General features: G+C 34.0%; 1 protein-coding gene across 3 annotated transcripts in view; it reads left to right on the top strand.

Moving 5' to 3' along the window:
- usp13 (ubiquitin specific peptidase 13) overlaps positions 1-21,527 on the top strand; it is a 263,677-nt gene extending 242,150 nt beyond the window's left edge. For 2 of the 3 annotated variants that reach the window (XM_039758594.1, XM_039758575.1), the window contains 5 exons: positions 638-679; positions 8,700-8,860; positions 8,968-9,145; positions 13,186-13,270; positions 20,526-21,527. In XM_039758594.1, coding sequence (XP_039614528.1) covers positions 638-679; positions 8,700-8,860; positions 8,968-9,145; positions 13,186-13,270; positions 20,526-20,619 — 560 coding nt within the window. In that variant the 3' untranslated portion in view covers positions 20,620-21,527. The remainder of the gene's footprint in view (positions 1-637; positions 680-8,699; positions 8,861-8,967; positions 9,146-13,185; positions 13,271-20,525) is intronic. The other variant, XM_039758584.1, reaches the window with a different exon arrangement.
- The last annotated feature ends 863 nt before the right edge of the window (positions 21,528-22,390 follow it).

Raw genomic sequence — 22,390 nt, 5'->3', positions numbered from 1 at the left:
ATTTGTTGTAGTGAGATTTCACCTGTAGATTACTGAAAACAAAAATTTATATCTGGTTAGTAGTAACATATATATTTATTTCCCGCTTGTCTCTTTTAAAGTAATTTTACTTCTGTATTTTTAAATTCAGAATGATTTCACTTAATTTTAATATGTATCTATATTTGATATGGATAGTGTGGTATATTCAATTTTATATACATTCTGCAAATTATAGATTTAAAAAGTAGCATTGTTTTACTCCTAGATGTCCATAATATATGCTTGTTTTTGTATTATGTAAGGAATTTGCATACTTATATTTGTAGTAAAGTATAACTTTAGGTGATATTGTTTATCAATTTAATATGCCAAGCAGTGATGATGGAGTATTTTGGGAACATATCAGCGTTTAGATCCTTTCGTTAATTGTTAACAGTGTGATCAACTTTTCTTTCCTTTTTTTTTTTTTTATTTTTCTTAACTAAATACTGTACTACTTGAATTTGTATGTAGTATAGAAATACTACTGATCTGGTTTCAGTGTTTTCATCAGAGGCTGCCTGGTTCAGTATTTAATCAAACATTAATGTTGGAGCAGCATTACATTTTTGTTAATGAGATAAACGTCCAAAAAAATCTTCATTTTCATTCGTAGAAGGAAACAGTATCAGAAACCCGAGAAGTAATCAGCAGCAGGGTAAGTAAAATTAACCCTTTGTTTACCAAGGAAAACAAAATATGCCCATTACTTTTATGTGAATCATTCTATTATTTTAATGAGTCAGTTATTTCAGTTTCATTGTTGGCTAAGATTTCAGAAAAGAGTTCATCATTTAAATAACTTGTATTTTAATTTTTAATATGTTGGGGTATTCTTTAGATTAATTCAGTGTTTTTCCCCCATATTGTTTTATGCTTCTGTGTCTGAAAAAAATCCTCTAGTTAAGGCATTTTTATGTTATTTTCTGATAATACAATGCCTGACCAAATGCCATTTTTTTTTTGTTATGGAATTTTTGAGCATTTGAAATGCCACAAATTAAAGACCATACTTCTAAATAAAGTTTAAAAAGTTCTGATGTGTTATTTAGTTGGATTGGCTTATTGTCTTTCTTTTCTTTAAAGTATTACTGAACACATTGGTATGTTTTCATTTGGTTATTTCAATAAAGATTTACCTTAACAGTTAAAGGGAGTACTAATTTAATTTATGGACTACATTTGTTGGCTGAAGTCTGTAACAGATGCAGTAGTCAGAAGAAATGTGATAGTAAGAAATATGCTTCTAAACATTGTCAAAAGGATATAAAATATCCTTTTGGTAAACAAAGGGTTGAAATTAATTGGAAATTAAGAACTGAAGCAAAAATTTAATAGATTATTTCCCTGCTGATTGATTGAAAAATGCTGTTTTATTAAATATTGATTAATATCTAGCTGTTTTATTCGATTATAGAATCATTGAGCTTTTATCTTAAAAAAAGGAAGGTCGGCATAAGGCATAATGCAACTGTAATGTAAAACAATCATATTTCTTTTTATTAATAATAATGGATATTTAATTTATGTGCTATTTTATCATTTACAAATTATACTGTTTATTACATTTTTAAGCATCTGGGTAATGTGCCTGATTGCAGGCTAACGGAATCTGAAATTAAATTATTGTTCTATCATAAAATTAATATTATATAACCCAGAGGGCTTTTATGGTCAGTTTTGAAGTAAATCAGTTATATAGCTATTTTTGGCCAGATGCAAAAAGGATGTTGAAATAGATATTGAGGTAAAGATGAAAACTTTACAGTATAAATTTATAAATATTAAGTGAAGTTCAAGGTAAAGATGGTTTATTATGTTATTATGATGGACATAACACATTCTACAATTTACTTGATATATTGAATGCAATAGTACCTTGCCTTACACAGCGGATACTTTCTAAGCACCATGCATAGTGGAAAATCACGTATAATAAAATAGATAATCTGTTACCCTGCAATGATTTGTTTTTGGATTTAAGATTTTTTAAATTTGTTTTTTGTGTTTTATTTACTTAATATATAGTATACACATTATACTTATTATAGAAACCTGCTGGAGTTCATTACCAGGAGTGCACTTGTCAGATCTGCTCTCCAAACAACAAGCTCATGTCCTTCTTAATGGTTTGCAAAAGACCTGTTTTGGGGTCACAGCCAATTGACAGGCCTGTTGTTCTTGTTACCCTTAACCTGATGGGAGTCATACAGGTACCTTCTTAAAGAACCTGGTGCCCATACACCAGGCCGGAACAGTTCCACTCCAACTGCCAGATAGACTCTTGGTTGCCCTTTCAAGGATTGGTTGAGTCTAGGTATCAAATGACTCTTTGGCATTCTGTCCAAATAGTGGTCCATACCAATCCCATGATGGGCTTGGGGGAGGGGTTGTTTTACACAATACACTATATATACACATTTACAATGTATATTTATGCATACATAAATGATTTGCTTCAACTATAAACTTACATCAGTTGTTTTAAATACAGCATAATAGCGTACCATAATTTTATTTGTTATTTATGCACACAGTCAGCAGAGGCGAACATAGCACCTTATGTAAGATCAGTATAGTCAAAGTTAAAACAGAATATTACTCTGCTAAAGGTTTCATGTTGTTAATTAAGGCAGAGTGATAGTATAGGAGATGTAGTGTGAACGCTGAAGAAGTCTTTCTTGCTCCTTCTGTTACATATGAAAAAGTGCACTAAAAGTGCATACTGCAGCAAATTCATTTTTGACTTTCTTTACTTTTTTATATGTTGCCTCCAATTCATTCTGTCAGTTCTACTGGATATGAGTTCAATCCTTAGAGTTTTAATTTAAAAGTAAATCAGAAGTGATATTGATCAGAATAATTTTACTTTATTTTAGTTTGCCAAAGGTCTGTTGCACTTCATTAGTGTAAATATAATGGTCTCCCAGACGTTGTTAAGAGTCTGTTTTTAAACAAAGTTATCTTTCAATACAGAAATGCTAATGAACAGGTGCAAACACATCATACAGAATGCTTCTTGTCTCATAATAATAGCCAGATGTTTCTTCTTTTTTAACATTCTTGCAGCAAGACATTTAGAGCTAGTTAAGGCCCACAAGGGTACATAATATAGTAGTCTACACTGCTTAGAGGAGACCCTTTCTAATAGATGAGGATGAAGGGGACCTACAAGTGGAGTGATATATTATAATGTTAATATGTTTATTGTAAGCTACCAGTGGCCTATAGTGCAATTAATTATACATAGTTTGCGTTGAAAAAAATTAAATAGTTTTAGGCCATAGTGTTATTCAAAATGGATATTTATTCCCTCTCCCTTTCTTTGTATAGCAGGTATACAGTAGTGAAATGGCATAAGAGATGCTGCTCAGCACTACATAGATGCTTTTTTGTTTAGTTTATTTCAGTGGGTGAGTGAGAAATGACATCTGATGCTATAAGGAGGCAACATCATATATTCAGTATAGGACATTTCAGAGGAAGAAAGACCAGCCAATGAAACATGGATGAAGAGGTGGAATATGGCTGAGCTAAAACAGAGGAAAGTTTAAGTAATGTTTTGCTTTATGGGCTTTAGTTCCTGATTCATTTTACAAAGAGTACCTAGGTGTAGTTATTTTACATGTATGATTAAGCTAACTCCATCTGTTTTTATCCTTTCTGTGTATTTCGTTGAGGACTGTGGATGCCTAGAAATTAAAAAAAAAAATAGTACAGTATATATTTACATTTATCTAATTGGCTGATCCAAAATGAAATTCAAATCAAAAAAGTTAATTTGTTCACATATTTGTAATGTTAGACTTACAAATCTACTTACACTCTTAGGGACATAAGGCAGTTAGCTTTTGGAGATTAAAATGTCACAGTTCAGAGCAAGATATACAAAGGCTACATGAATTTATGTCTAAAAATACTGCATACATTGTATATATAAAAGCAAAAACTTTACATGAATTTATGCCTAAAAATACTGTATACATTGTATATATAAAAGCAAAAACTTGAAAACAGCTTTGACCAATATTACACTGTTGCATAAATTGGTTATTGTCATGTCTCAATCCACTTTTCCTATTACAAGGTCATGCACAACTGAAGCGTAAAATAACAGAATCACAGGTGAACAAGGAACTCTTTCTCAGAGACTCTTTTTAATCTAATATACATATTTTAGAATGTAAAAAGAAGCCAGAATAACCTGAGAAAATTGGAAGTACAATATATGCAAAGTTCAGCTAATGATGGAGCAGGAAACAGAATTGAGAGGCAGCAGCACAGACCACTGTACTGCCATTCCACCTATATAAAATATAATTAATCATACACAACTAAATTGTAAATAAAAAATATATTGGCACTCAACCTCCACCTGTGCTTGTATGCATTTCTTGACAGTGAATTTATTAATACACATCTCAGTATGACCATCTGTACTTTTGACATTGTCTTTCTCTCTGCATCATTCTCTTTTAATCACCTGTAAATAATTCATTAATAAATAAGTACTCTAAAAACAAAAATATTTGTATTTTAACTATTAAATATTTCAAAACAGGATGTCTTTTAATATATTTTTTTTCTGTTTAATAGCTTAAAGTGCCTAAACCTTTTTTTGTGGTATATTGTATCTTCCGAAAGGTATTGTCTGTATAAAAATAATTAGTGTTCAAGAAATAACTATTTATTCGTTTACTTAAGGTTTTTGACTTGCCAAATTTATATTTTTACATGTATTCTGTGCTATAATACATACCCTTTAAATTTAATCACATAACCATGCTTGATTAACGTGAGTTTATTTTCTCATTAAATAGGGTTCTCTTTAAAGATATTACTACAAAAGAATTACTTACTAAAAGCAGTAAAATGATTTACTAGATATAACTGACAGATTAAGGTGTTGCAGTGGCCTGAATTCCACTACATTTCAGTTAGGATGCAGACACAGTTAAAGTGCAAGTTGTCTGAGACAGCTGAAATGAATATAAACAATGTAGAAATGACTTTTAAATGGAAATTTTAAAGCCATTAAAATAACCATAGTAAAACTGGATACATGGCATTTATTTTCCATCTTAGTTAAAGAGGACGGCTATTACCAACCTGCTGTAGTTTAAACATTTAATACCCTTAAGTCCAACAGATCAGGTCTCAATCCGCATTCATATACCATTGTCAAAATATTTGATATTAGCAAACACAAAAGTGACCTAAACAAATAAAATATGTGGATTTTATTTATTAGGATATTTAACCAAATATAGCACTATATCTAGCAATTATGTTGTTTAATTTATGCAACACTTTTCATGAAAATTATATTCCTAATAAATATATGGAACAAAAAGGAAACTTATTGATAGGTGACTAGATGTTTCATATTTCCTGGCAAAGTCTCAGCCTGTTTTGCTGTCCTGATCTATCTAAAAAAATCTATTTTTTTATTGAATTTATTATTCATTTAACTTGCATAGACATTATATAGATCAAAGTATTATGTTTAATAATTTAGATTATAAATTTATAAACTGATTTTAGTAATACTCCGAGTACCATTTCTGACTTTTTTGTTTGTGTACATAACTTATTGTCTACCATATACTGATAACATGGATTTTGTCCCTTTTCCGAGAATTTGTGAATTGTGCAAGCCCTCTTAACATGAGTGAAAGGTGTGTGTTAGAATAATGTCATTATAGCAGAGATTTAAAATGGAAATAACATTACATATATGAATCTTTTAAGTTATGGGCTAAAATACATTTATAGGTTGAATGGGGGAGGGACACAGCTTATTGTAGGCAGGGTAGAGGTTATCTATTTGTAGGAGAAACATGAAACCTTTTAAAAGTGTGTTGAAGCAGTCAATCATTTGCACACAGGACTCTAATATTTAGTCCAGTAAATAAATATGGAGTCCAGTCAGAGCTCAGATGGTATTTCAGAAAGACCTATCAGTATTAATTATCACAAATCATAACATTCTCTTGTAGTGAATGATTAGCTACAAACCTCTGAACCTCAGAAGTTGTCTTTCTTTTTATTTGTGTTTGTTTTTAGTCATTATAGTGTGTATTTAGACCATAGTATCTATCTATCTATCTATCTATCTATCTATCTATCTATCTATCTATCTATCTATCTGTCTGTCTGTCTATCATAATTTCTGTAAAAAGCAAAATTTCCTCCTTGGGATAAAAGTTCTATCCAAGAATATGTTTACTTCTTAAATGGGCTATAAAACCACTCTGTCTTGTGAAAAAGCTGATTAACAATTACATTTGTTTTTCATGTGATTAATTTTATTAAATACAAGCAAGCTGCATAGATTGTACATGTATATAATAACTTACATCCTCAAACTCACTCCATCCAAATGAGACTAGGAGGAGTAACTAACCTATCAAGCAGCATTGAGTGTAAAGAAAGAAATAGCACTGGAAAGGGGAACCAGTTCATCTATGTCAGTGTTTCCCAACCTTGGGGTCATCACCCAAAGTGGGGTCACCTGATATGCTAATCGGGTCATGAAAAAATATTTTAAAATGGAAAAAAACGGTAAACAATGTATTGAATAGGAAGTGAGTGTCAGTGTTTCAAACTGCTGAGGTCGCGTAAAAGCTCAGATTTCAAAATGGGATCACAAACCAATAAAGCTTGGAAACCTCTGATCTAAGTGTTCACAAATGCTTACATATCCACACTCATCCTGAGCCATTTCACAGTTAACAGTTAACCTGCTTGACTTTGGGAATGCTGAAGAAAAACTGCACTATCCAGTTTAAAGTATAACTCATACACACACTCAGCTTGTATAAAAAAGTTGGTGACATCATGGAATGCTCTTTAAGGTATGTATTAGCAGTATGCTCAGGGAAAGTTTTACTGTATAAGACAGTGAGGTAGATCACCCTTTATTTTGAAATCTAGAGTACAACAGAATTACATTATTTAAAATCTCTGCCTGTAACCTTTAAATAAATATGTTGAAAATGAGGGCATAGAAGCAGGTTATGTTTGATTTTGAACTTATAACATGGGCTTGGAAGCAAGTAGTTTTAGTAATATCAGAAAATGTCTTTTGAGTTTTATTAAACTTAAGGATGAAATTACAAAATATTAGATAAAGCAATTAAAAACAGTGAATAAAACATTCCTAAACATTATTATTTAAAATTGCAATAAATTATAACCAACACTAAACACCATTTCTCTACCCTTTAGTTCAGAACAACCACATTAATAAAATGAAGATAAATAAAAGACAGTGAACTAGTTCCCCACTGAAAGGAAAGTCTTTCAGTTATGCAGAGTCTGAAAATGCCACAGATACATTTATTATCACTGATTAAAATGTTATCAAGCACAGATAACAAATAAATATTGGGAAAGTCGAGCAGATGACTTTTCTCAAATTTTCCAACTTTGTATTATTGGGAGTCTATATTTGTAGCACAATTGATCAAATGATTCATACACATTGCCAAAAGGTCTCTAAAAATCTAGACAACAGTGAAATATGGTGTATGGTTATCATATTAGTGGAGAAGAAAATCGTATCTGTTCTTTAAAGTATGTCCTACATTAGTTTCCATATTTTAAGCAAGTGGCACATAACTGGATCTCTAGTAAAATGGCAGTAATTATTGATGAATGGAGCACAAATCAATGCATATTGAGAGGAAACTGAACAAGGTTTCCTTTCCAAAGCTAACCAGGACAGTACAATTCGAATGCCTTCTGATGTCTTACATAGTCTCAAAGTATGTACATTTAAAATCTAATAATAAAGTTAGACAATGTGTCATTCCACCCTCTGCTTTAAATCCATGAGAAATTTCCATTACTGAATATACTTAAAACTAAATGTCATCTTCAAAAAAAGGTTTTGTGTATTTATAATTGTTATGAAAGAGTAGTAAGAACCTTATATACATTTTCATATACATTTTAACACTGATGACCACTTAATAATATCTTTTTACCTTTCCTCTATATATAATTATATAATTATGTACCCAAATTATCTGTAGAATCAGTTTACTATGATTGGTAGAGTTCATTTGCACAGAAAGACATTTTGTCCATGTCTATGCCTTTCTTGACTGTTTCTGAAAATTGAAGATTGATAACCAGGGGTTTAGCTGCAATTACAAATAGCAATGGCTATAATAAGGTAGTTTACCTTGTTCATGGTTTATTATTAAATAGAATAATACAGATTACAGGAGTAATGCCGAAATATATGTTAATTTGAACCAAACACATATATTGGATCAAAGCTCAAATTTGCTCAGTACAGTAAAAGGATATCCGAATTCTACTTTATCAAAAGCTTTTGCTTTTTCTGCAACCAAAGATAATAGGACCTCTGTAAACCCAGATACTTTGTGGTGTAAAGTTCCTCTACACTGGCAAAAAGGTATATAATCTTGAATATGGATAGATGAATGTCTATGCATCTAAGAGGTTGTTTTACTTCATAGAATTTCAAATATTAGTGGCAATTTCATTTGTAGTTATGGATGATATACTTAAAGCAAGGATTAATACAGAGAGCTCATAACCCAGAAATACTTGATTAATGTTGAAAATTTATAGTACATGTTTCTCATGAATCATTGAATAATCATGTTACTCAGTTAAAAGTAAATTCTGTGTTCCTTTTCTAGATTTTGCAGAGCCTTTGGTGCTTTCCAGTTTCAGTGAGATTGGCCCATCAGGGTTTGGAACTGCTCCTATATTGGAAAACCAACCTCCAGAGGAGAGTGTTGCAATTCTTACATCTATGGGCTTCCCTAGAAATCAGGCTATTCGTGCATTAAAAGAAACGGTTGGTAGTTCTTTAAAAATCACCAAACATTTTTAGTTTATTCCATGGATGTTTCTTACTCTGTAAATGTTGCCTTATGGCTTTGTTTTTCAAATATTTTTCCTAAGAACAATAACCTAGAACGAGCACTTGACTGGATATTCACTAACCCCAATGGTGAAGAAGAAAGTGAAGCAGCTTCAGATATTGCTGAAAATGAGGGGAATACTAATAGCAATGATGTCCTTACCAGCAATGTGGCAGACAGTGAGCCTACTGGACCGCGTGTTAGAGACGGACCAGGAAGTAAGTACTAAATTCTTGTTAAGTGTATCTTGTTTATCATGTTTCACAAAATGTATAGTTTTCCTTCCTTTACATTGCTTTACTTTACTGTGTTGTCAGGAGAACTGCTTCTTTTTAACAGCCTTAGTAAGTGTGCACATTCTGGCCTATTGTAGTATGTAGGTCATGTTACTGTTACTAGCATTCATCCTAGTTTTCTGTTTTCCTGTGGTTCCAAAAAGGATAAGCTGCAAAGTTTGTATAACACTTTAACATATATGGTATTGATACTCATTTTTCATTAATTCACATAGTTTATTGAAAGAATGTTGCAATATGCAGATATTTTCTCTTCTTCACTTTAAGAACTGTTTAGAAGCAGCTGAAAGAATTAGTTACATATCAATATTGGGGCTAGGGTTGGTTAGGATAGGCATTTCTTTCTAGCCACATTAATGCAATGTTTCTTAACACAAGAATTTCAATTGTCAAGTAGTAAAAGCCATATGCAGACAGTAAAGATAATATTATCAATCATTACTAAATGCAGTTAAAAAATCACTCAATGTTTGTAGCATATTTTTCTATATAGTAACATAAAATAAAAAGCTGAAGCATTTCTTCTTTAAATACTTTTATCTGTGTAACACCACAAAAAATATAAGTAGAACTTCTTGCTCAAAATATGCAACGGGGACTAGATTTTTTTGTTGTTGTATTTTTGTATTATAATCATTCATTCTTAACTCTTTAACATGATATAGGAGGTTGTGGTTCTGGGCCACTTTTAGAAGACAGTTAAAATTACCACCTTATTACCATTGATAACATACTGAAGTGCCTATAGCTGCAGGTGGAAGCTACCGTCGCACTTAAGTGCAGTCTACTTTGACTTTACACTGTAGGAAGAAAAGTAAATAAATATAGGTAAACAATATTCGATGTGGAGTTTATTTAATTAACATATAGATTTTTTTCATATTAAGACCATCAAAAAACATAATTGCAAATGGAACTTTGCACGATACCTTGGCAAGTTCTCTCGGCCCTGCTGTTTCGTTGAATAACGTGTGTGGCATATTCATTGGCAGGATGAAAACCAACCTGTTGCTGCATCTAAACGGTGCCATCTTTTGCCGTTATGCCTGGTGCAGCTGCACTGTTCTTATGCAGGGGTGGACGTTTCTGGCGGGGAGGGCTTCTGTTCTCTTTCTACGATGTAGAACCCTCATCCTTATCTGAGTTCACCTCTGTTATAACACGTCTTTATTTGAAAACGGCAGTGTCAGATCGGGGCGAACATGAACGTGAGAGAATAAAACTGAATAAAAAAAAAAAAAACGCTAACCTTTACAAATACCATAAATTTACACTGGCTATTACAGAGTTAAATCAAATGTGTTTTCATATTCTATAATAGTAACAATAAGAGCAGCTCACTTGTCAAAATGGTAGATCAAGGAAGGGCCCAGAATGGAACCCACAACCTCTTGTTTATGAGTCAGCAGTTCTTACCTCTACACCACCCAAGCGGTTGTGTCAGCATTATACCCTAACCCGATTTCTTTTTCTTCAGTTATATTCTTGAATAAAAGTGCACTTGCTTTGTTATACTTGTACTTTTTGTGAAAGTGTTTATTTGATATTTGGACTTCAGTCTTCACACATATACACTTCATGTCAAAATTTTGTCATTAGTACTATAACATGAAAAAGGTTTCTGTTTTAGCTATGTGTTCAACATTTTTTTTCTTGCATTTCCTTTCATCCTACATTTACCCAGATTGTTGTAGACATGGAACACACATGAAATGCATGTGTTTCAAATAATGACACATTATTTAACCTATACAACTCCAGGCACCTCAGACCCAGATAAGCAGACTTGAGCTGGGAGAACTGTTTGTCCAACTTGAGCTATGGCGGTGGGGTGGGGTAGCAGGCTGCTTGCTGCTTGTGCTGATCGACACATTTACAAAACAAAAGATACTAATGGAAAGGTGCGAAGGAATTTAAGATGGCCCGGGATTGTGACTTTTATCTTAGGCTTTAGGGATTCTAGTTTTAAAGCTTTATTCTACGTTATAGCTTGAAGTAGGCTTGTGCAGTTGTCAGCACAGCTACCAAGTTACCTTAATTTGAGGATGAAAACTTATCCAGGAGTCAAGTGATGTTAGCGCTGTTGGTCCTGTAGTGTTTCCCAAAAGGAGGTGGAAGATAGGTGGTTAAGGTCTTCAATATTACTTTTAGCCTTTTGTAGGGTAGTATACAGCCCCTAAACAGAGAGGAGCTGCAGTATGCGCTAATAATATTCTGAGCTGAGTATAACATATAACAATAACAATAATTGTCTTCTGATGATGCAGGTAGGCCCCACACTACCAGGTCCTTCCAGGGAGCCCCTTGAACCCCCTATCACCGATAGCGTACCCAAGGATGAGCCAGCTGTTGAGGACACAACACACATTTAGGAAGGAATAGGTGCATAAGTGCTTCAGTGCTTTTATTAAAAACAGTCAAAACCAAAGTGTTCAAAACAGTGCAGTTCAAATATTCCAATGAATAAATAGTCCAATAAAAAGAAGTGATATTGGGGGATAAATTAATCAAATAAATGATTCTATTAAAACTAAAGTTAAAACTCACAGATAAGAAAACTGTTCTTTCAAAAAAAGACAGTGAGTCTCTTTATCTTTGCTTCTCCCCTTTTCCTGACTGGACCTTGCAGGGGGAGAAGACGCCAAATTCTCTTAAACTGTTGGTCTGGGTCCCTGCTCCTCCAACAGCAGGGCTCCCCATCCAGACCCAGGCTCGGATCCTTACTGTCCATGGACCACCAGCAAGGCTCACCATCTGAACCTCTCTGACTCCTGCTGCCTTCCTGGACTTCCACAGAGAGTTACTTGTACCACCTGATCACTCCAGCTCCCTGAATCACTTAGCTTGAGTGATCCTCTAATACAGCCCCTGAACATTGGCCAACTGCTTCCCTGAGGGCCTCTTGTTATGGCTGCATGCCCCCTCTTTCACTTGTTCACTTATTCTTGCATCGGCTCTCTCTCCTGGATTCTCTCCATCCCCTCTCTCCTGCTGATATATTATTTTTCTCGTGCCGGCTTATCCTTATAAACGCCACAGTAGATGGCAATTGTTGTTGTGTTTTTAAATCTTTAACTATTTCATCTTTGTGCACATCACATTCTTGACCTTTCTCAACTTTTCCTAAATAGCTGCACTGTAAATGTCAATGTAGTTGTAGCTCTAATTTTTTTTTTTTGATAGATTTTTTTCTTTGATTGAAAATGTATGCCAAAATTTCAAGTGAAATTATTGTATATGTAAACAATGCATCCTGTGTGCAAAGAAATTATGTCACTTGACATAGCCTTGATGGTTTACTATTAAAAAAAATGTAGTGGCAGTGTTAAATATGAAAACGCCTACTTGGCTGTTATTTGAATAATATATACAACTATGGTATATTTTGAAGTTATTGACAGATACTATTATCATGCATCTCCAAAAATAAAAATAGTTATTTTAACCCAGAAAAATGAAAAGCAAAGATATGATGTTGTTTAGCCTTTGTCAAGTGTCTTATACTCTGTCATTTGTACTTATTTGGATAAAAAACAATTTAAAATAATACATCACCATGATAGGAATGAATATTTATATAAATGATTATTGCAAGCAATATTGTGACTTGCAGGAATGTATTTTTGAAGTTATGTATATGGTTGCTGTAAGAAAATGTATGTATTATAATGTGAAATGCTTAACTTACCAAAATACATTTATTTATAAAATTTCTTTTTTGTTACATATTAACTGTTTAAGTAGTGCAGTATGAAATGTCTTATATTCTTAACTACTCAAATGCATTTTGGTAGCATGTCATATTTCAGATGCAATGATATATGCTATTCAGGACCATACTGAGGGATTAAACATTTTATTTCCAATATTTTTTTAAACTAAAAAAAATGGTTTCAGAACAGCAGCTACATATTTAATTCTAATTTAATATGATGTACATTTTTTGGTGTTTTCTTTTACAGAATATGAGTTAATTGCTTTCATTAGCCACATGGGAACATCCACGATGTGTGGACATTATGTATGCCATATAAAAAAGGAGGGCAGGTATGTTATTGATTGCGACACTCTTTATATATATTTATAGGTACTCTTTAAAATTATGATTTCAGGTAATGAGTAAGGTACAGTTTTGGCAATAAATAAGTCATAATTTTTGAGAGCTAATAGTAGCAACAAGAAAAATTCTAAGGCATATATGTGCAAATTTAAAACATGGAAATTCTGTAATCATTTTATACCCGCCAACAAAATAACTTCATTCTCTGGTGACTTCAGAGACAATAGACCTTAATCATTAAGAAACATTATGTGCTGAATCCAGAAAGAATGACTCATTACTCTTATTGTATGTCCCAAAGGCTTCTTTCCTCTATGTCATGTTGAAGGTTATTTTTCTCTTTTGTGCTAGGAGTTATTTAAGAAAATTGATAGAATGTAAAGATTGAATAAAGTATTTATTAATATGAGCAGGAACAGCACTTTTTATATGTATTTTTATTTTATTTTGTTTAATATTTTTGAAATCATTAAGATGTTGTTTACATCGTAGGACTAAAAATATTGTTCATATACTTTTTTTTCAAATAATATTTTACCTTTATTTTACATACAACCTGTATCTGATTGCTACGCCTATATAGGAAGCAGTTTAAAAAGCCTGCTAAGTGTAAGTAAAAAACGTCTTAGAAAGGTTGTGCATTTAATCATCCTCCTTGATAAAACCCCTGTGTGCGTACAGGTTTCCATGTGTGTCTTCTGGTGAAGTGCACATGCGCGGGGACGCACATGTTCAGTCTCTTCCTGTGCATTCCCTGTGCAGAGAGAGAGAGACACACACAGGCGCATGCGCGAGAGAGACACACACACACACGCGCGAGACACACGAGAGAGAGAGAGAGAGACAGACACGTGCACGAGAGAGACAAAGAGAGAGAGACAGACACACAGGCGCGCACGTTCATTGCTGCAATGTTATTTTTCTTGGTTGTTTATTAAATTATGGATTTTTCAAATGTTCATTTTGTTTCCCTGCGCTTAAAACTCATTAAAAAAAGTGTTTTTAGTGAGTGGTTCGTAGCGCTATAGCGTGAACTGTTGCAGTGTTAGTTTTCTCTGTTGTTAAAGGTTTTCTCAGTGTTATTCAATGTTTTTACATTTACTTTACAATTACGCTGTGCATTCTATGGTGTAATTAACTATATTTTTGCTTAAAAACTTATAATATATATTTACATACAGTTCGTACGGTCTGGAACAGATTAATTGTATTTACATACAATCCTATGGGGGAAATTACTTTGGTTCATGCCCAAATTGGGTTTAAACCAGAGTTTTGAAATTAATTATGGTCGTGAACTGAGGTACCACTGTATTACTGACAGAGAAAATTACAGGCATTTTACGGAAATACAAACCAATATTACTGCAAGAGAAAATTAAAGGCACACAATACAGTGATGCATATTAGAGCCACATACAAGGTCCCTTGCCATTTAATACGGACTGTTCCTACTGTTTATGCACTACTGTTCTAGCGCCCGTTACTGTAACGGGCTTAATGTCTAGTATGAAATAAAGATCAAATTTAGCAAAGATAAGTAAGTGGAAGCAGGAATTTGACTTGTTCTTACTGCTTTTCAGTCTTTGTTCATTTTACATATACAGTGGAACCTCGGTTTACGAGTAACTTGGTTTACGAGTGTTTTGCAAGACGAGCAAAAATTTTTAATAAATTTTGACTTGATAAACAAGCGATGTCTTGCAATATGAGTAGTATGGATACACTTTGTCTGCTGAGCGTCATGTGATCACAACTGAGCTGATGGTTCTTCTCTCTCACTCCTTATCTCGCTCGCTCGCCCAGCGTATCTCTCTCTCTCTCCTTATCTCGCTCGCTCACTCACCCAGCGCGTCTCTCTCTCTCTCTCCTTATCTCGCTCGCCCAGCGCTCTCTCTCTCTCCTTATCTCGCTCGCCCAGCGTGTCTCTCTCTCTCCTTATCTCGCTCGCCCAGCGCCTCCTTATCTCGCTCGCTCGCCCCTCTCTTTCTCTCTCTCTCTCTGGCAATCTTCTCCTATTCTCCGTCTGAGTCTGCGTGCCTCACTCATATAGTCAACACCCGTACGAGCGTATACTGTTTACTACAGCATTGTGACCGTGTGTGTGTGCGCTGTGAAGTGCGAGTCCCCATCTTGCTCCCCAAAACACGAAGCTGAGTCTCAGTACTTTAACACCAGCTTTATTCAGTGTGAAATAGCAACAGCACTGTTATTTATTGTAGCGGGATCTTTATAATGTTCTTTGTATGACTCATTGACGACAGGCGGTTATAGCATGTCTGCGATCTTTTTGGATGCGCTTATACGGCGAACTGCTACAGCGCTGGGAGACTGCGATTGCTTTGGGACGCTCTTCTGCGTGTCGTCCCATTGGGTGGAATCCCACATTAGTTTAGAAACTCACACCAGCCATGATTCTGTTTAAAGGTAAAGTGCAGGTTAATTTGTATTATGTATTTTACTTTATATTTTGTATTAATCATTTTTATATGAATAGTTTTGGGTTGTGGAACGAATCATCTGAGTTTCCATTATTTCTTATGGGGAAATTCGCTTTGATATACGAGTGCTTTGGATTGTGAGCACGTTTCCGGAACGAATTATGCTCGCAAACCGAGGTTCCACTGTATTTAATGATGGTGTCATCTATGATTGACATAGAGTGACATACAAAAGATCATTTGAGCTTGTGAAGTGTAGTCTGAACATCCTCTGACAGGTCATATTCTAAATTCTAAATTGCATTACATTTAATTAATTTCCTTTTCTTATTAAATAATAAACCGTTCATTTTGCAATATTCTGTTTCTTTCCTCCCAAAAAATCTAATTTAACTTCATGAAATAAAAATAAAGCTTGCAGTAATAGGTCACCATTGGTTAAAGTGGGTGTGAAAATGTCTTTCTTTAAATATACAGGTTGTGTTGAAAGGTCATACACAGTATTACATAAGTGTGCTGACAGTCATTTGTGAAGGTGTAATTTGTTAAAAACACAATGGAACATTATATAAAAGATTCCCTTATTTTAACTGGCTAATAAACAATGTCTTCATTATAGCTACACTAGTTCTTTTTTCATATATTACAGTTACATAACAGAACACTGTCCTGATTCATTTTCTGCCACGTTCTTCAGCTTTTGTCTTGCAACATCTTCTCCCTCAAGAATCTTTACTATCTCAGACAACATGGGCTGAATGCTGTTCATTTCGCTTGAGCTGAACTGCATGGTTCCTGGACTGACTGTCCTGCAGAAGTGGATGCTGATGACTTTTCAGGTTTTTTATGAGTGATGTGCCTGTTGCTAGGTAACAGCCAGAATTCCACAGCTGATCGTTGGTCAAACTCTTCTAAAGAAGCAGTATTGAACAGCCTAGCATAACGCTCAACCTCCGAGCGTTCAGCTTTAGAAAACGCTTTTTCAATTGAACCAACTTTTTTCTTACTTTTAGACTCCTGTCTCTATCTGACATACTAAACCCCCAGTTCTTATCCTTTTTCTTTCTGCACATAACCAATCACCACACGATAAACGTATTTGTGAAATTAAAACTAGTTATAAGCTTAGACCTCTGAATGGATGGCATAATTAAACATGTATAACAAAATTTTTTTTAAAGTTTAAAAAATCTCCAGACGGCTGGAGAAAAAAATAAAATCTGTAGGGATTCCAGACCATTAGACTGCCCAGTCCCCTCTGGGCATTCTAACTAACATAAATGAAACAGTCCTGTTTGGATTTAAGGTTCTTACGGAAGGACTTGATGATGATGGTCACGTAGACTTCTGCCTTTTAATCCATCCATCATTGTTGGAGCATCATGATGCTTTGAGTAGGTGGTGGTGGTGCAGGCCACCACCACAAAGAAACCGGAAAAAGAAACAGAAGAGAAAGTAGGGGTCAGTACAGATTTTAGAGCCACCATGAATAGTTATTATGATGAACTGAACATACAGAGTATCAGGATTAAGTTAAAGTGAAGTTATAAAAAGGCCATGTTAAAGTAATATGTTTTCAGCAGTGTTTCCAGATTCCAGATTTTAGGTGCATAACAGCAGAAGGCCTCCTCACCACTTCTTTTAAGTTTTGTTCTTAGAATTCTAAGGAGATACTCATGTGAGGATCTAAGGTTACAATTTAGAATATAAGGTGTCAGACATTCCGATATACAAGATGGGGCGAGATTATTTAAGGCTTTATAAACCATAAGCAGAATTTTAAAGTCAATCCTGAATGACACAGGTAACCAGTGTAGTGACATCAAAACTGGAAAAATGTGCTCGGATTTTCTTTTCCTAGTTAGGATTCTAGCAGATGCATTCTGCACTAGTTTTAAACGATTTATGTCGTTTTTGGGTAGTCCTGAGAGGAGTGCGTTACAGTAATCTAGTCGATGGAAAACAAATGCGTGAACTAATTTCTCAGCATCTTTCAGTGATATAAGAGGTCTAACTTTAGCTATGTTTCTTAAGTGAAAAAATGCTGTCCTAGTGATCTGATTAATATGCGATTTAAAATTCAGATTACAGTCAACAATTACCCCTAAGCTTTTTACCTCCGTCTTGACTTTTAATTCTAATGTATCCAGTTTATTTCTAATAGCCTCATTGTATCCATTATTGCCAATCACTAAGATTTCAGTTTTCTCTTTATGTAACTTGAGAAAGTTACTATTCATCTATTCTGAGATACAAGTCAGACATTGTGCTAGTGAATCAAGAGAATTGGGGTCATCAGGTGCTATTGATAAGTACAGCTGTGTGTCATCAGCATAGCTGTGGTAGCTCACGTTGTGCCCTGAGATAATCTGACCTAATGGAAGCATGTAGATTGAGAAGAGCAGCGGACCCAGGATAGAGCCTTGTGGAACACCATATCGGATATCATGTGTCTTTGAGTTGTAGTTACCACAACTAACAAAGAATTTGCTCTCTGTCAGGTAGGATTCAAACCAATTTAAGACACTACCAGAGAGGCCCACCCATTGACTAAGGTTATTTCTAAGAATATTATGATCAATAGTGTCAAATGCAGCACTCAGATCTAAGAGGATGAGAACAGATAAATGGCCTCTGTCTGTATTCACCCACAAGTCATTTACTCATGCATAAAGATCATCGGATGCTAACTTACTAACTGTACTTAATTAGTAACAATGGGTGGCAGAACTTTCAGTGTGATAGCCCCTAAAGTTTGGAATGTTCTTCCTCTAAGCCTCCATGAGAAAAAATCTATTACTAATTTCAAAATCCAGTTAAACACATATTTCTTCTATAAGTATTATTCATTTTCGTGTATGTAATTTCTATCGTCTTGTTAATGTGATTATTGAATTGTAATGGCAAATCAAAATGGGAACTCCTCCAAAAAATTATTTTGGGTGTCATCACATCTGTGTTGTGTTTCTTCAGACAAGCGTTTGATATTTGTTGATATATGTTCCTCCCTCCACAGAGCTACCTTCTATATGCTATAGAAGGCTGTTCAAAAATAAATGAGTAATACACCCATCCATGGCCTGGCTGATGAAGAAGATCTGGTCACAGCATCCTCAGTTTGTAGAAACCAGCCTGCTCTGTCCTATTGGTCTGCCCTTGACCTCTTTAGCAGCAATGATCTCTCAATTCAGTACTGCAGGAATTTGCTCTAAGTACCAAAATAGCTTCACTCCATCCATCCAAGGCTGCTTCACTGCCACTTCAATTTTTCTTCCCCTGTCTAGGTTTTGCATCAGTTGCTTCATTTTCTTTGAGTGATGGGTTAGCTGTTGGTCTCTGTGGTACTTTTTGATAGTTTAGTTGTTGGAAACATTCTTTCCATCATATGAGCCATTCATTCGAGTACCATGCAAATGTCCCATCTATTTTATGCATGTTATCATTTGTTGATTTATTTCCAATAGCCTACGTTGATTTGGCCATAGTGTTCCAAAACATTTAGTGGTCTACCTTTAGCCAGTGACACATGTCTCTGTTCAGCTGTCCTTTTATGTTGGTCTACCAGATCTAGGCACTCATCTGAAATCCATAATTGTGGCACCAATGTGCAAATACTTTTGGCTAATTCACAGGTAGGTTTCCTTCGATATCTACATCCTCAAGCTATCCCAGGTGTAGCAATGCACACATTTCACAATACAAAATGTTTTCAACACATCTTTACTTGGTATTCTATTGTAAGTAGCAAATAAATCAGTGAGTTTGTAAATGGCAGATATGTCATTTAGGTTCTTCTAACTTTGGATAGACTTCTCCACATGTCATTTAGGTTTTCTAACTTTGGATAGACTTCTCCACTCACAATTTCTGATTATGTTGTTAGTCAGACCAACTTGTGCCTTGGTTTAAAAAATGGAACCAGGAGAAAATTAAAAGAGGGGTGGTAGTAATCCGGTATACACAAAAAGAGTATTAAAAGTGCCAAGTAAAGAATAATGAATGTTGAAGCAAATAACTGTAAGTCATTCCTAAGTAAAGTCTGGTAATATAATGGCATGGTGGAAAGTAAATGTAACTCTATTTTAGATGTGTACACATTTCATAGTTATTTTGTACTTTATATGTTATTATACTGTGACATTTCTGAAGCAAAAAAAGTGACTGCTGTGGTACATCACAGCATACCATGAACATTGAAGAGTGTCACTTACAGATTTGGATCCTACCTCAATGGTTCCACTTTAGGTAAAAAAAAAATAAAAATAGTCCTTCGAAAATCTAATTTCCATGTATACAAGGCTTTAGTTCCCTGTGATAGTGTACATTAAAGCAGTTCATGCTCCACTGTTGAAGAATCAAGATAAATTGATATTAATAAGGGAATCTATGTCTTTATTCAGTAAATTATTTTCTGGAAGTTGAGAAAATTTGAAACAAGGCACAACTAGCTAACACTTTTGTGTTCTTGTCATCATATTGATGTTATAAAGATAATGTTACCATATTTATTTTTTCTGTGTACAGAGCACTAGCAGGCTAATTTAACAATGCAGTTCTGTTTTATTGTATTCTCAAAAAGGATGCTTGGAGAGTTTCAAATGGTACATGCAATGATCTAATTAAAACAAATATGTTTAAGATATTTTGGACAATTTTCTTATTAGACTTCAAGAGATATTGATAGATACTGAATAGATCTCACTCTTTTTGTGCAATCAGAGAAATACTTATGCATTCCTTCTCTTTGTTGTGCATATGTAAGGTGGTATTAATGAATTGTCATATGTATGTTTTTTTTCAGATGGGTTCTCTACAATGACCATAAAGTGTCTCTGTCAGAAAGGCCACCTAAAGATTTGGGCTATATCTACTTTTATCAGCGGATATCCAGTTAAGCTCAATTTCTTTCAGTTCAACACTGAAAGCATCACCTTTTGCCAAAAAAAGTGTAATATTAAAGACTGAACCTGATTAAATAGGGGAAAAGCTTTTATTCTAGAATGTTTTTTAATTGTTTTTAAATGTCAGTTTCAGAGATTTATAAGATATTTGTGCAATCTATTTCTTGAAAATATACATAATGCTGTACTTTACATATCTGAAGTTTAAATCCCTTTTTTATTTATTTTCAGAGCATCTTTAAAATCTTGGAAGAGATTTTCAATTTATTTGATTGTTTTGATGTTAATTAATATTGATAAAGAAGATAAAACTAAAAATGTCTGAAATCCCTGGGTCTGTTTTAGGCAGTGATTCTTTATTGGCCATGTTGAGACACAATATTCCTATTTTAATTTGAAAGTTTTTTTATTTGTTTGAAAAAAGAACTTTTATGAAATACCTAAAATCCCCAGTACCATGGGTACTTATGATTCATCCTTTTAAAAAAACCCAAACCTTATGTCTTGGGACAGCTGGTTTATAAAAAAAAAATCTACATTTCATATTCTGCTTTTAATGGTTTTCTTACTACCACATTTCTCATTTTTTGTAGTTTCAATAAGAATTAAGTAAAATATTACAACATCTGAAGGTAGCTTGTTATCAAAAAAAACAACAAAATCTGTGTTTTTGAGGTATTTTTAATGATAATTATTTGTTTTTGCCTTTTGCTCTTACTGATTAAAGACACATTACCTATTTTGAGTAATGCAAGAAAATTAAATTAACTAAACATCCAGTTTTGGAGTAGTTGTTTTAGAAGTATCATATCACTGCAGGGCGGTACGGGTCCTCCCTGCGTGGAGTTTGCATGTTTTCCCCGTGTCTGCGTGGGTTTCCTCCGGGTGCTCCGGTTTCCTCCCACAATCCAAAGACATGCAGGTTAGGTGGATTGGCGATTCTGAATTGGCCCTAGTGTGTGCTTGGTGTTTGTGTGTGTCCTGCGGTGGGTTGGCACTCTGCCCAGGATTGGTTCCTGCCTTGTGCCCTGTGTTGGCTGGGATTGGCTCCAGCAGATCCCCATGACCCTGTATTCGGATTCGGCGGATTAGAAAATGGATGGATGGATAACATTGCATATTAGCATTTGCCAGTTTTTACTGCAATAAAAAGCCTCATTAATCATGAAAAAAAAGTATAAAAATGGGAAGACTCTTAGCTCAGAATATTTCAGAATGTTATCTAATTTATTTGTGTCCAGTAAAAAGGAATAAATGTTTTATAAGGAGTATATTGTAGGCAAACTGAAACGTTTTGAGTACTGTGAGAAAACCAAAGTGAGTGATTTATATGATCTGTGTTCTAATATTGCTGAGAGGAATTATGCATAATTATATTTAAAAAACTAATAATACAATTAATTGTAAAATTTACTTTTATGCCAAATATGTTTTGCTGCTTAAAAAACAGGTTTCTGAATATACAAAATTGGAGTACACTTTTATGTTTTTTTCTTCCTGGTGAATATAAAAATAATTTTCAGATTCCTTACTCAGTTAGTACAAGGACAAGTCTTTCTCTTGTATAGACCAAGTTTACTAGTATGTTAATGTATATTGTTTGATTTGAAATATTGTAATGCAAGCAAATGTAAACTCTCAGCAGTAATAAATCATCTGAAACATATAGTATTTAACAAGGCCCTTTTAAAACAGGAGAATATCACAGCCAAAGTACATAAATCCATTGTATCATATGTCCTGGATATTTTTTAGATTGTTTTGC

Source organism: Polypterus senegalus, chromosome 1 (assembly GCF_016835505.1).
Source record: "Polypterus senegalus isolate Bchr_013 chromosome 1, ASM1683550v1, whole genome shotgun sequence".
Taxonomy (NCBI): domain Eukaryota; kingdom Metazoa; phylum Chordata; class Cladistia; order Polypteriformes; family Polypteridae; genus Polypterus; species Polypterus senegalus.
The sequence above is the reverse complement of the archived record's forward strand: the minus strand, read 5'-3'. Positions and strand labels throughout refer to the sequence as shown.